The 14,814-nt window shown below is 38.8% G+C and overlaps 1 protein-coding gene across 6 annotated transcripts; it reads right to left on the bottom strand.

Moving 5' to 3' along the window:
• On the bottom strand, positions 1-14,747 carry IKZF5 (IKAROS family zinc finger 5). 6 transcript variants are annotated; one of them, XM_028119951.2, is made up of 5 exons: positions 14,600-14,747; positions 12,976-13,124; positions 5,799-5,998; positions 3,609-3,791; positions 1-2,417 (listed from the first exon to the last, which is right to left on the bottom strand). In XM_028119951.2, the coding sequence occupies exons 3-5, from the start codon at positions 5,929-5,931 to the stop codon at positions 1,474-1,476; spliced, it is 1,260 nt and encodes a 419-aa protein (XP_027975752.1). In that variant the 5' UTR covers positions 5,932-5,998; positions 12,976-13,124; positions 14,600-14,747; the 3' UTR covers positions 1-1,473. The 6 variants fall into 6 exon arrangements, with proteins under 6 accessions (XP_027975752.1, XP_027975753.1, XP_027975755.1 ...); XM_028119952.2 differs by having other exon boundaries at positions 5,799-5,984; XM_028119954.2 differs by lacking the exon at positions 14,600-14,747 and adding an exon at positions 14,252-14,578.
• Between the last annotated feature and the right edge of the window lie 67 nt (positions 14,748-14,814).

Here is a 14,814-nt window from a genome sequence, read left to right as displayed (position 1 = left end):
TTAGTAACAATATATTTTATTGTTTGACCAAGCTCTCTTAGAGTAAGCTAGTTATTACACAATATAAAAACAATAGCCTCCTATTCAAAATTATTCTAGGTTTAGTAAGTCATATTTTTGTAAACAAATTATCACATTTAAATGCATTTTATATCTATTTTCCCACTTTTGTACCCTTTCCTACTAAGGCGACGATTCCATCAGTCTCTAGTTTTGTCACTATCCTTGAAAAACTGGCAGAACTGCAAATAAGCATTACAAGCTGAATTCACAGAAAATATTTTAAATGGCCAATTCTGAAGGGAAAACCAGAATTTGTTTTGGTGGACACACGTTCTCATTTTTTTAAGTATTACTTCACCATCCTATTTTCCCATGTGTTTCTATACCCACCTCTTCTTGGAAATTACAGGCAGTAAATGGATAGAAGGCAAGAAATGGAAACTTCAGAGATTTTTTTTTTTTTTCTTTTGAAGGACTGCATTTCCAAGGAATAAGGTAGATGACTACCACTGTACCTCTTTGGTCATCAAAGGAATAAGAGGAATAACAGATTCTCAGTATACTTGTCAACCTCACCTGACACTAATAATAATGTCAGAGTGAAGAATTTAAATGAAAGATGCAAATTAAAAAAAAAAGGCATCTTTAGAGATAATCCTGATATTTCTAGCATTTCATGTGGTTTTTACAATAAACCAGAATAAAAAGAATCCAATGGAAAACTGACATATTTAAACTAGAAATTGAACAAACAGGTATTTTAAGTATTAAACCCATTTTTCAATGTAGGCTTCAATTTCTTTTCAGAACTTTTGCCTCATATTTTTATAACTTGAATTTAAAAAGAATGACCTGTTTTACATTTCCCCTTAAGGAAAAAAAAAAAAAAAAGAAGGATCTGCTACACTAAATAGCTCTGTGATTATCAGGTGAAATGAAAGTACTGTGAACATTCAGCAATGTGAATGAAACAGCACGTTGACAAAGAACGAGGTTAAAGGCAATTCCTCTACTAAACACTGAAATAAACTGTAATAGACTTTGTAAGAGACAGTAATTCTACCATGTTGAATATGGCAGAAGTAATATCTAGCTGAATGTATATGTTGAAATACAAGAGTATCAGTAAGCTCTGAAGTGTTTATGGACCGTAAGTATGGGAAATGTAAATGAATACCTATTAGGATTATGATTGCACTCCAGTTCTCAACTAAGTGAAAGGAAAAAACAGACACCAACGTGTCTCACTGCTCTAATACATAAATGAGCCTGACCAGATTTTTATAGAAAAAAAAAAAATTTTTTTTTTGTTTCCACTGACAAACTTATATTCTATAAATATATAGACTTTAAATTAGCAGACACCTTATTAGGAATGACCCCCCCCCCCGGAAAAAAAAAAACCCAATAAACAAAACTATAAAACACAAAAAGGTAAAACCAAGTAAAGCATAATGTGATTATTTTCAATCAGTGTTGGTTATGCTGTCCCCTTGCAAAATGACAAGCAAAATCATACTTGTTTTTACATTTGCAACCACATATGTTACACTGAAAAGGATTTTCATACCCATGACATCCCATATGAATAGTGTAAAGGATATTGTCGGCAAAGTACATATCACAGTGCTGGCAGTGGTGTAGAAGCTGCGGGTCCTGGACCGGGAGGGTCGGAGCTGGAGTGCTCGGCTGGCTGTTTCCTATGCTGGGAGTACTTGTGTGGGCACTTGGTTCACTGCTCGGACCTGCCACCGGACTGTAGTTCCTCTGACTGTGTGACGGCCGAGGTTCCGGGCTCGTGGGAGAGGAGCTCTGAGGAATACTTGCTGACACGGCAGCAACCACTGCTTGGGCAGAGGACTGCTGCATCATGAAAGGCTTCTCGTCAGGGCAGGGAACTACATCAGGAGATGCAGGGTTTTGGTTTTCTGGTGGCAAACTAGACAACTGTCCTGCCAGGGTTGAGAGCTGATTTAAAGGGTTGTCAACCATGAGTTCTTGGGGGTCCCTTGGTAGGCCACCAGTTGATGTGGTTTTTGCCATACTTTCATAGGAGTCAGTCTGGATATTTGGGATTTCATGGGTAAAATCGTTAAGGTAGTCTGGCTTCTGAACCACCATGGAAGGTGGACTTAAATTGATTAATGCTCTTCTGCTATAGCCCAGATTGCTTGTTTTCTTCTGTAAAACTCCCCACATTTTCTTGCTGCTTAAGGAAGACCTAGTACCTTTAATTGGTACCATTTTATGCTTGCGCCTTCGATGATGGGACAGGTTACTTCGATCACTGCAGCGGAAGGAACATAATTCACATTTGTATGGTTTTTCTCCTGTATGGGAACGCATGTGGGCTTCCAGATGACGCTCATAAGCAGATGCAAATGGGCATAAGTGACATCTATGAGGTTTCTCACCTGTTTAAAAAGAAAAATGGGGGAGAAACTGCAAGAGTAGCTCATTTATGGAAAGTTTCATGTGTTGTCCATTCATTAGACTTAGAAACTGATCAGGTTTCTTTGCAAAGAAACCTGTCAACTTAAAGCCTTAACTCATCAGCAACAATTTGAGATCTATAGATATGTTCTCTTAGTCAGTATACTGTAGAAATTGTTATGGCTTCAACTGGCATCTGGGGAAAGAGTAGCAAAACTGACAATAATATTCCCTACATAATAATGATTTTATCAAAAGTACACGTCAGTTATGTTTGAGCACATCTATACATGAACACTTCTTCAAACATATTCACACACAAATACCCCTTCCTCAGGGAAAAATACAAAAAAACTTTTCTAAAAAGTTATTCTATTAAATAGAAAGCTCAAAAGGGAAATGAGCTTCCCAGTCCAAATATGAATTATGCAAAGTGTTCCTTCAAAATGGCCAGTGCTTCACCTCTACCTTCCTCCTCTCCTCTTCAGTTGCCAAAAGGGACAACTGTAGTCAGTGCCGTTAGCTGAAAATGGCGCAAATATGTAAAATAAGTATTTGGAGTCAATCACATAACAAATAAGTACGGAGTCCTTACTATGTGTCCGATGCTCTGTTAGGCTCTGCGGGCACAAACATGGCCCTGACATGAGCCTTGTCCTCAGACACAGCATGAGACCCCACAGGGCAAACGAGTGGGACATCCGACCAGGTCTTGGGCCAGGGCAGGGCATAGTTAAGAGGGCTTCTCAGAAGGTGGGAGGACTAAGGTGAGCCCTAAGGGTCAGCGGTGCAGTCTGCAACTGTATAAAAGCCCTGTCCCCGGTCGGCAACTGAAACATACTTAGAAGGATAAAGATGAAAACATTTTATCACTTCACACTACCTTCGGCATTAACCTGCCCAGCCTTAGAAGCAGACAGATGGTGAGAGAGGATGTGGATCAAGAAGAAAGATGGCTAAGGAAGGGGGAGCTCTAGAAGGGGCCTTACTTCCCATTTGTATCTTGTTATGCCAATGTTTTGAAAAAATGGAGTAACTTCTCCATTTATTCATACCTTGTATCAACCTTCAATTTTAAACTATCAGAACTACTTATACATCAGATCAACTTGCCTTCCTTGGCCCCTCTCCTGCCCCCAAAGAAATGCCTTCTCCAGCCATTTCGCCATTACCTGTGTGGATTCTAATATGTTCGATAAGCCGGGCTGTTCCTTTGCTGGCATAGTTGCAGTACCGACACTTGAGCTTCCCATCAAAGGTCCTTTCAAACCCGTCTACTAACATTCCTGAGTTTTCATCCAGGGAAACTTCAACAGATGGGTGATCAAGTCCATTCTGATCACCATCTGTTCCAGCTATAAACAAAGTATAGCAAAAAAAATTATGCATCTCAGAATCAACTCAATTTAGCATTTTAGTCTTGAGTGGTAGAAAATCTTTCATAAATTGACAGCTTACTTAGCACAAAACCTAACTCAGAAAATACAGACTTTCTGAACAGAGGTTAATTTCATACGAAAGCAGTATTCTGTTGAGAACCTTTTATAGGGGGACCTCAAATTACTTACACATAAATTTTATCAGTCCTCAACATGCTTCTGAAGAAGAGAATAGGGCATTATCCTTTTTTTGACAGGTCTGGAGAACAGAGGGGAGTAAACCATAATGGCAAAGCAATACACGTTTAAGATCCTAGCCACTTCTACAAGTATTATAATCAGCAGTCATGATAATTTCCCCAAATCCTAACTCAGTTTACTGTCATCTAAAGCAATTAATGTTGAGTTTTGCCCTGTTTTATTTGGTTTATACATGGTCTAGATTCTGGGATGCATTTAGGATCTTAAAATTCTAACTAGGCACATAAAGGAAGATACTATATCTGATACCTCTGAATGTTAGAACTGTAAGAATTTGAAAGTTAAAAGATATTTGTCTAGCCCTTTGCTTTTAATTTAACCCAACTACTTCTTTGTATCTATAAAGAAACTGAAGGAGCAAGTGTTCATTATCAGGAAAACCAGCAAGCAGTGCGGAGTACAACCCTGGTCTCTTGAATCTCAGTCCAGGAATCTGTACACTAGAGTTTCAGGAGGGACATTTTTATTCCCACAACTTCTTGGGAAAAACACTTCTACTCTATCCCCAGGAAATAGCAGTACTGGTATGAACAAGTCAAGCCCCTCCTCCACTGTTTCCTCCCCCGCTTCACGAGGAGAAGTGATTTTACTGGTGGGTGCAAATCCAATATCCAGCGGTGCCACTACATTGGAGGGACAAGGCTCGGTGTCCCCATCTTCGATTTCTCTCCCAAGCCAGTGACTCTCAAAATTCAATGTGTATATTAATCATGTGGGGAGCTTATTAAAACACAAATCCTGATTCAGTAGATCTGCGGTGGGGACGGACAATTTACACTTCTAACAAGCTCCCAGGTGATGCCTGGTCTCTGCTGCTAGTTCCTGGACAACAAGGCCACAGACTATCTACATCAGGGTCAGCAAACTTTTCCCATGATGATAAGATACTAAATACCTTAGGCTTTGTGGGCCATCTGTTCTCTACCAGATCTACTCAGCTTCACTGTTATGGCACAAAAACAGCTCCAGGAAATATGTAAACAAGCAAGTGTGGCTATGTTTCAATAAAACTTTATGGATGCTGAAGTCTGAATTTCATATAATTTGCACATATTATAGTATTCTTTTGATTTTTTTTCCCCATTTTAAAATGTAGAAATCACTCTTGGTCCGCCGGTCATACAAAAACAATTCGCAGTCCAGATGGGGCCCATGGGCTGTAGTCTGTTGACCCCTGAGCTCCGTTCAGGAACAGATTCCAGTCTGTGTGGTAAACAAACCAGACAAAAGTCTATCTGTAGCAGGCTCAAGAGGGTCGCTGCTTTCCCTATTCTGGTTCTCTGTCTAGAGAAGTAAACACGGTCAGCCCTTTCTTCATTTCAAGAGAGAAGAAAAAGAAACCCCTATTGTGTCTCTGGTCTAATCCAGATTTCTCACTGGCCAAATCCTTTGTGTAGTGAAGCTGATGCTCTCTACCTGCATTGGGTTCCTTGGGTCTACTGTTAGCTAATAGAACTTAGAAGATGGGAAGGATATTTAGAATTCCTAACCTTCCAACAAGACCATAATGCCTCTCTAGACTATGTTGGGCCCTTGGGAAGTTTCATTCTCCCTCAACTAAAATCTGACATGTTTAAAAAGGAAAACAAATTGCCCTGTGTCTAAGTAAAAATGGAATGATTCACATTAGTGATTAGTGGTCCTCACCGTACAGATAACTACACACAAGTATTAATATATTTATGAAAAATGAATTATTTAATAGTATTAAGATGAGTCTACCTCCCTGAAGAGCCTCTGCTTCTTTGTCCCCACTAACTGATCCAGAAATCATGTTCACATGATGAGTCTGCTGAGTCAGATACTCCTGGAAATCCTTCACGAAGTCCAAAGGCTCTGGTTTCTTTTCACCCATCTTTGCTTTATCCTTTTTTTCTTTTTTCTGTTGAAGTTTACAGTTTGTTATGCCTAGGGGGAAAAAACTGAAATAATGTCACACTATTTAGGGAGATCCAGTATATATCAAAACAACAGTGACAAAGATTACTATGTGCAAGGCACCGTACAAAGCAACAGAGAATACAGTACCTGCCATCAAATATCTTATTTTCTTGGTGAACGAGAGAACACAGAGAAAATTGTGAAAATTTACTACAATTAATATTTAAATAAACTGGGACCAAACTCAGTCTTAAGAGGATGGAAAAAAATTACAAAGACTGAAAAAAAGAGAAAATAAGTCCACATGAAAGAAATAGGCACAGCAGCAGGGATTATCAATGAAGGAGACAGTTTAAAAAAAAAAAAGTGGCTCAATCGAGGCCAAAGAAAATTTTCTAGATGGACATGTTACATATCTGTGTTGTCCAATAGAGTTCTACTTGCCACACATAGCGACGAGCACTTCAAATGTGGCTAATACAAATGACCTGAGTTTTTTATTTTCCTTAATTAATTTAAATGGAAATAGCTATATATGGCTAGTGACTATCATTTCAGACAGCAAAGGCTCTCAAATCATAGGGTTCGCATGAATGCTCTAGAAATAGGTGCTCTAGAACAGGGGGTTGGCAACCCTTTTCTGTAAAAAGGCCAGACAGTAGTATTTTAGGTTTTGCAGGTCATGAGGTCTCTGTCCCAACTATTCAACTCTGTCATTTTAGCTAAAAGCAGCCACAAATAATGTGTGAACAAATTGAGTATGGCTATGTTCCAAAATAAGGCTTTACAGAAGCAGGCCTTGAGCCAGGATAAGCCTATAGGCTATAGTTTCCTGACCTCTGCCTTGGAAATCCAAATCACCACCTCTACCACCACACATCATCCTATTCACTCTGAGAATGAGGGGAAAAATTAAGAAAGAAAACAAAAAATGAATCGCTGAACACTACATCAAAAACTTATACTATATGCTGGCTAACTGAACATAATAAAAAATAAATAATTTTTAAAAAGAAAATTTAAGAAAACTAATTCTAAACTATATATGCACCCCTATGATTATTGCAAAAAAAAAAAAATTCTGATGCTAATGTAGAGGAAAATCTCCTATGAGATTTTGTTATCACAAACTAAACTGGTCTTCACATAGGTTTATGGCCCAAATTCAGAAATCAAATAACCAAAAAGTTTTCTAGTAAGAACAACCTAGGAGACAAAGGTCTTTTCTCCCAGTAAAAATTTTTATGCAAATGTACAAGGTCTTCTTAAATATGTCTTCTGCTCATTTTTTTCCCTAAACTCCAACTATTATTAATAAGTAATTTCTATCTTAAAAAGTCCTCATCTTTAAAAGCCAGTAGAATGGAATCTAAAGCTAAAGATCAGTCACTTCTCAACATAGATGCTGAACTTCTCTCAAAGCACAGCATACACACAGAAGAGCACATAAATCCTAAGGGTAGAGCTCAACAAGTCATCACAAAGTGAACATATCCATGAAGTCTGACCGACGTCGGGAAACAGAAGGCCACCAGCATCCCAGGATGGACCCTTCCAGTACTGGTCCCCCAGAGCCCCGGCAAGGGCCCCACTACCCTGACTTTTGAAATTGCTGTCAAAGGGCTTGCATATATTCACCTTTAGACAATGCAAAATGGTTTTTCAAAGTGCTTATGACAATTTACACTCCCATCAGCAATGAACAAGAACTCTGTTCTTCCATATCCTTGCCAACACGCAGGTTATTTTTTGCCTTTTTCATTTCAGCCATTCCAGTGGGTGCACGGTATCACATTGGTTTTCATTTCCATTCCTTGATAACTAATGAAGTTGTATACTTTTTATGTTAATTAGCCACAGAGATACCCTCTATTTTCATACCCAGTGAAGTATCTGTTCAAGTCTTTTGCTCATTTTTTATTAGGTTTTCTTTTTCTAGTTAATATCTAAGAGTTCTTTATAATATTCTAGATATGAGCTCTTTATCAGATATGTATATTTTCAGTGTCTTCTCTCACTCTTTGGTTGCCTTTTCACTTTCTTTAAGATAACCCAATAAATGGAAGTTCTTAACATAGTCCAACTGACCCATTTCTTTCCTTTACATTTAGAGTTGTGTCCTTGCCAACATCTTCCTTGAAGATGTTCTGCAGTTTCTTCTAAAAGCTTTACTATTTTTTTTACCTTTCATATTTTTATCTGGAACCGAGCTTTGTGTATGTATACTTTAAGAGTTGAAATATACTTTCTTCCAAAGAGAACCAACTGTCTAGCAACATGCATTTCATAGACCAGCCTTTCTCCACTAGACTCTATTACCACCTTTCTACATCAGGTGATTATATATATGTGACCCTATTTCTGGATTCTCTATTCTGTTCCACTGGTCTATTTTTGTCTAGCCTCACACCAATACCACCCAGTCCTAATAATAAAAATCTTAATATCTCAGTCATTTAAGTCCACCAGTTATGTTCTTCTTCTTTGAGAATGTCTGGACTACTCTGAGTACTTTTCAGCCTGTTTTCCAAAGAAAGAACTGTGGAGTTGAGAAATGAGAGGGCTTCACCAACAGCACATTTCCCAACTGACAGTAGCTTGACTGATGTTTTAAGACCAAAACTTCTGTTTTTACCTAACTTAACTAGCACTCTACTAGATATAGACTAGCCCTTGACTATGTTCCTCCTGTAGGGTACTGTACTGTACAACAATGCAGTGATATTTTAGGCACTAATGAAGGGCTGTTTTTGGTTTCTCTTGTTTACTGATTTATTTAATTTCTGTATTTCTTGTCTTCCTCTCTCCTCACAGTTAACTTGTTCTTTATTCTGAACATATTTATCCAAATAAGAATGTGCAGGTGACCAAATTTGCATTGTTCCTGAACAATGCAACATTTGTGAACAGTTCTTTTCCACCCTTCTTAGAAGATGTCTAGGGGTTTTTAAAAGGTATTATTATCACTACCACTTTTCACCATTTTCTAGAAAACTGAGGCCACTGAAAGTCTATCCTTTGGATGAACAGAGTATTACAGTATTAGGCCAAACTTACTAGCTTGAAGACTCTGAACAGAAACTTCTCTCAGCTCTAGTTTCTTATTTTGTAAAATGTAATAATAATACCAACTGGCAGTGCTGTTTTAAGTTTTACAAGTATCTATATGTAAAGTATCTCCCAACACCTGTAGTATATGACATGTTCTCGGCTATTTGTGCAGCAAAAAATGGTTATACCTCGGGTCAAAACATTCCTCTGTCCCAGATTCAGTTTTTTCCCTTTTTCTATCAATCAGCTCATCAACTGAGCCTTGTAAGCCCTCGTTTTAGTTACAATGAAACGAACATGGTCTACCTTCATCTCAGTAATCCATATAGCCCAAATTGTAATTTCCCAAACTCACATCTTATTTTACTCTTTTACACTACCTCTTTAAATCACCTGCTTTGGTCTGGCTCAACTTTCTTAATTTTAAGGATTATTGTTGGTTTCTGAACAAATTTGTTTCAGTTGCTTTTTCTCATCTTACCAGGCTTATCTGAACTGGTTCCCTCTGCTCCCAAATCAGTGTATTACTATTTGTTCTGTGACTACTGTTGATTCTGTTCATTTGTCCTTTAAAATTTGCTCTCTGGAGGCACGTGGGTGGCTCAGTCGGTTATACATCTGCCTTCAGCTCAGGTCACAATCCAGGGTCCTGGGATCAAGCCCACATCAGTCTTCCTTCTCCCTCTCCCACTCCCCCTGCTTATGTTCCCTCTCTCGCTGTCTCTCTGTCAAATAAATAAATGAAATTAAAAAAAAAATTTGCCCTCTGGTTGGGGGGGGTAGTGAGCCAGATTATTAAGAATAAAATCAACAATAATCTGTAGAAGATTAAGATCAACAATAATCTGTAGTAACATCGTATCTCAATAAAAGGAAAAGGAAAGAAGGACAACAGAACACACACAGGTGGGAAACAATGTAAAAATATGCATTAAAAGGTAAGAAATACAGCAGAGTTCTAAAATGAGTTTCAGAAAAACAAATGTAAACAAAGAGAAATGGTTTTTTAAAAAATAGCAATCAAGAAATTTCCAAAATTAAAGACTCCTTTCAGATGGAAAAGGATCATAGAATGCAAAACAGTATATGATAATAAAACACTTAGACACATTTTGAAATTTTAAAACCTCAAAGAAGACAAAGAGAATATAAAACTTCCTAGAAAAAAAAAAGACAGTCCACCCACATAAGAAAAACAATAGGATTGTCATCTGAGTCCAAAGGCAACACTAGGGGCAAGGAAATAACAGTAATCATTTATTCAAATTTGGAATGTTTAACTTTCTCAAGCTGATAAAGGATATCTTCCAAAAACCTACACCAATGAATGGAGAAAATTTAGCTGCATTCCCTTTAGAATCAAGGTTAAGCACGACCAGGATGAGTGCTGTGACTACTGTTACTCAACACAGCATTAAAGGAAGAGCCCCCACAATAAAAGGAGAAAAGTAAAAGTATGAGGATTGATTGGTAAGGCCCTATAGATTGTCTGTGTCCTAATTATAAAAGTTGTAATTAAGAAAGAAATCTGGTATTTACTTTGCAACTTGGCATCACTTCTTGCTAATCAGTTCATATGAAAACTGAGATGTTTCCACTGGAAAATATCTGAATATACTTTGATAGGCTTCAATAAGCAAGATAAATCCTACCAATTCCTAATTAGAAAGCCTAACACTGCTACAGGAGAACATGTGACAGTGCAGAAAAAAAATGCATGAGATTGCCAGTAAGCAAGCAAAAGAAAATGGTATTTTTATACATGCATCTCAAGTTTTAAGAACACAAATGAGCCTAACTACTTTTGTGGATGTCATGGCTGGCATATTTTGACAGTCTTGGCTATTATCACCTTGTCACATTATAACTTTCACTGCGTTCTCTGCCATAAATTGTGTGCTGATTTTCAATCATAATGCATGATGGACTTAAAAAAAAAAAAAAGAATGCCAATGAAAAAAGGGAAGATAACATTGTAAATATGAAAAAAAAAATCTGTTCTTAAGAGTTTTAAATATATTGATATGGTTTTCAACCTCAGACATTCTGCAATCACTTAAAAATTAAGTGTCATTCCATCCCTAAGCATTTTTTGTGCTCACCTGACCTTCGTCACATCTCTCTCTCTCACACACACACACACAGCCCAGGACAGGCCCTTGCCTGAATGTGAATGGAGCCTTTGGTTCAAAATCCAGCTTTCTCCATCTCAAGTCACTATTTCTAAGCAACAGTAAATAGAAAAAGAACAATAACTGTGAAACTACAGACTTCCTAGTATCAAAAGAAAGTAAAGGTTTTATATCCAAGACATCTTCCTGTCTTTAATAAAGTAATCATCAGTCTCTGACTGCAAGTTTGTTTTTTTTTTTAAATTGTATTTATTTATTTGACAGAGAGAGAGAGAGAGAGAGCGAGCGAGAGCAGGAACACAAGCAGGGGGAGTGGGAGAAGGAGAAGCAGGCTTCCCGCTGAGCAGGGAGCCCGATGCGGGGCTTGATCCCAGGACTCTGGGATCATGACCTGAGCCAAAGGCAGACGCTTAACGACTGAGCCACCCAGGCGCTCTCTGACTGAGAGTTTAAGAACTCCACAAATCAACTGAAATCCAGAGATGCCCCTAAGACCCTGATAAATTTAAAAACCTTTGCAAACATACCATAAAAATCTACTTTAGGACATCAGCAAACTATGTTTTTACTGAAGATATCTTTTCCGTGAGCCACGAATTTAACATCTTGGAGCTTGTTAGTCAAAAAATAACTTACACAAATTTCAATATGTAAAATCATGTCATCAGAAAAAGAAACATTTGAGTTCTCCAATTTTATTGCAGATTTGGGTGGTATATTCCTAGCCTGATCTACTCTTTCTACTAAATGATATCTAATTATATCAACCAGAGAATTATTCCCATACTGTATGATTATCATTCCTTATGATATGGCAAAATTTTTGAGTCCTCCCTGTGATTACCTGATTAAAGTTAAGCTGGGTCTAGTATGGGATTCCATGAGGTGTAGGCACATGTCTGTATAAACTGGGTAGAATGTACCTGAACTATTTTTACAATAATAGTTTCTCCCAAATTATCCATTCAAGGCTCAAAAATAAGGTTCTTACAAAACAACCAGGCGCTACCTACACTAGTGAAGTAAAGAAATATTTAAGAAAAAAGTTTTGCTAGCCCAGAAGAACATAAAAACCTCTTTACCTTTAAGCCACTAACTTAAAACTATTCTGACTTTCCTTGGTTTCTGATAAAGGATTTATTTGTATGAAGTCTTCTGATATTAGTTCTTCAGTCTCACATTATAAATGGGAAGTTGTTGATTCACACACACTCTCTCTCTCACACACACAAACACACCCTCTTAACCAGGAACTTACAAAACAGGCACCACGATGTGAATTAGAAGACAGCCACAACTATGAAAGAGCAGTGACATAAGAACTAGAAGAATCTCTATAACCTACCTTCTTCCCCAAGTCTATCTTTTTTAAAAGCTATGGGAGAATTTTGAGAACAACACGATTAAGGAATAGAAAGATCTATTTTATTCACGTACCATTTGGGGGTTACTAACCATAAGGTAGAATACTTAGCAACTAACTTACTTATACAATAGCTTAATTTGGCGGTTAGGTAGGCCTCTACAAAAAAAGTGATTACAGTTCAATAGATGTGCTTATTTTTATAGCCCAATAATTATGGTCACTGAAAGATTTACTCTGCCATAGAATACACATCAATGGTGAAGCCCAACAAATGAGGACTGATTTAAGTATAGAGAGTTAACATGGACCTTCAAAGACAATTAGAGCACATTTCCTCTGATTACAGAAAAAAAAAAAATTCTCTGAACGCAAAAAGGGACATTATAAAGCTTTGAGAGATCAGAAAACATGACACGTAAAAGTAAAATAAAGTTAAAAGATATCCAAAACAGGAGCTACACACTCTAACCTTTTCACCCCAAATCAGTTCCTCTTTTTTCTTGCCACTCCAACATTGATGAAATGTAGAGTAATCGAAATATACTCTGGAGACACACCAAGGGACTCCAAAAGGCCATGGAGGGAATTTCAACTAAAATTGAAAAGCCATACAGAGGTCTGCAAAGAAAAGCACACCACAAATCAAAACCTTTATGAGAAAAAGTTAATTAGCATCTACAGGTTTAATAAGCTAAGAAAATAACTTCTGCCAATTTTACCATTACCAGAAAAGAAAACTAATCTAACAGATAATCAAAGAACAAAGCAACAGGCTCAGGTCAACAAAGCTCCAAAGAATCACCAAAGAATAACATGCACTAATTTGACTCCCACTCCTCCCCCTCGGATTTCTTAAGATTTCATATTTGGCAAACTCTTAATGTCTTTCTTAAATTTAAGTTATTAATTTCATTTGTGCACAGCACTGTACACTTAAAGGGTCAGGCTTAGCACTGAACAATTATAGTTGCATAAAAATAATGCACTAGCCTTGTAGGGAAACATTTGTGGGAAAGGGTTAGAAAGAAAACCTCCAGGCACCCCCAACAAGGGAACATTTGATTCTCATCTTTATGATGCTCTCTATCACAACCTCAAACACAGGGTTTTCTGGGAAGCAGTTTGAACCCCTAGGGGCAAAAAAATACCAAACATCTCTCAATTCCCTGTAACGATTTCCCAACAATATATTAAACTGTAGCTGTGTTGAAGGCACGTCATCAATTAAAATCAAATGGAATTTTAATACCATTTATCCAGACGTTTAAAATTTTGTTTTAAATAAGTTTTGTTTCTTCTAAACTGAATTTCCTTAGATCTCACAATTTAAAGTGTCTTTACTTCTTCTACCGCTTGTCACTCCTCCTTAGGGTTCTGAACAGCACATTAAGGGGTCACTAAATGAGCCACGTGGTTAGTTAGTGGTAGCTAGAACCGGTGTAACTTCAATTCAAATTCACAGTGAGAGGAGCACTTAATAGGTGCACGGCTTGGCTACCCGCACTACAGTTTACCGAGAGACTTAAACCTGTATGAACCTGAATAGGTCTTTGCTGCAAAGCCCTCCCCAAACCTCACATCTCCGCAGAATTAGAGTGCACAAACAGTACAAACTAACCCAGGCTGGACCATTAGATAACAGACAGACGTTTTAAAAGTCCTCCCAAGGAGCAGCCCAGGACTGGCGTCTGGGCAGCATCCTCATCAGGATTCGGAGCACCCAGGAGACTCGCGCCTCCGCTGACCTCCAGGTTCCGGTACCCGGTGAAGACGCAAACCTCGCGGAGACCCGCACACGACCACCTGTCAGAGCGAGAGGCATCTGCCTACCCAGGAGTCTCCAGCTCCTGGCCACAGGCACCGCTCCCTCGGGGCTCCTGGAACCGAGAGACCGCACATTCCGCACTCGGGCCAGGAACGTACCGGGTCGTGACCCTGCCGACTGACCGACCACGCCCAACCCTCCGCTGAAACTGAGTCCCGGGTGGGGTCAGCCGGCCCGCCGCTAACCCGGCTCTCGCCTCCTGCCGCTCCTTCTTAACCGTCCTGCTCGGCTGTGTCGCCGCCGTCCGAGCCGGAAGCCTGCTACTTACCACCTGACCACCGCACCGAGTAATTCCCACTGCCTTGTTTAACGCCGCTGTCGCCGCCGCCGCCGCTGTCTTCGTCACCGTCGCAGCCGCTGCCGCCGCCATGTTTGTTGTGTCTCCGATTCTCTTCCCGCCCCACTGCCTTGTCCAAGTCTCGCGTGAGCAGTGCGCAGGGCAAAGGCGAAGAGGGCCTGTGTGTCTGTCTTGCGGTTCCGTAG

This window comes from Eumetopias jubatus, unplaced genomic scaffold (assembly GCF_037043125.1).
Source record: "Eumetopias jubatus isolate StellerSeaLion01/CBP00866 unplaced genomic scaffold, mEumJub1_p1.0 scaffold_17, whole genome shotgun sequence".
NCBI lineage: Eukaryota > Metazoa > Chordata > Mammalia > Carnivora > Otariidae > Eumetopias > Eumetopias jubatus.
This window is presented reverse-complemented; position numbering and strand designations above follow the sequence as displayed.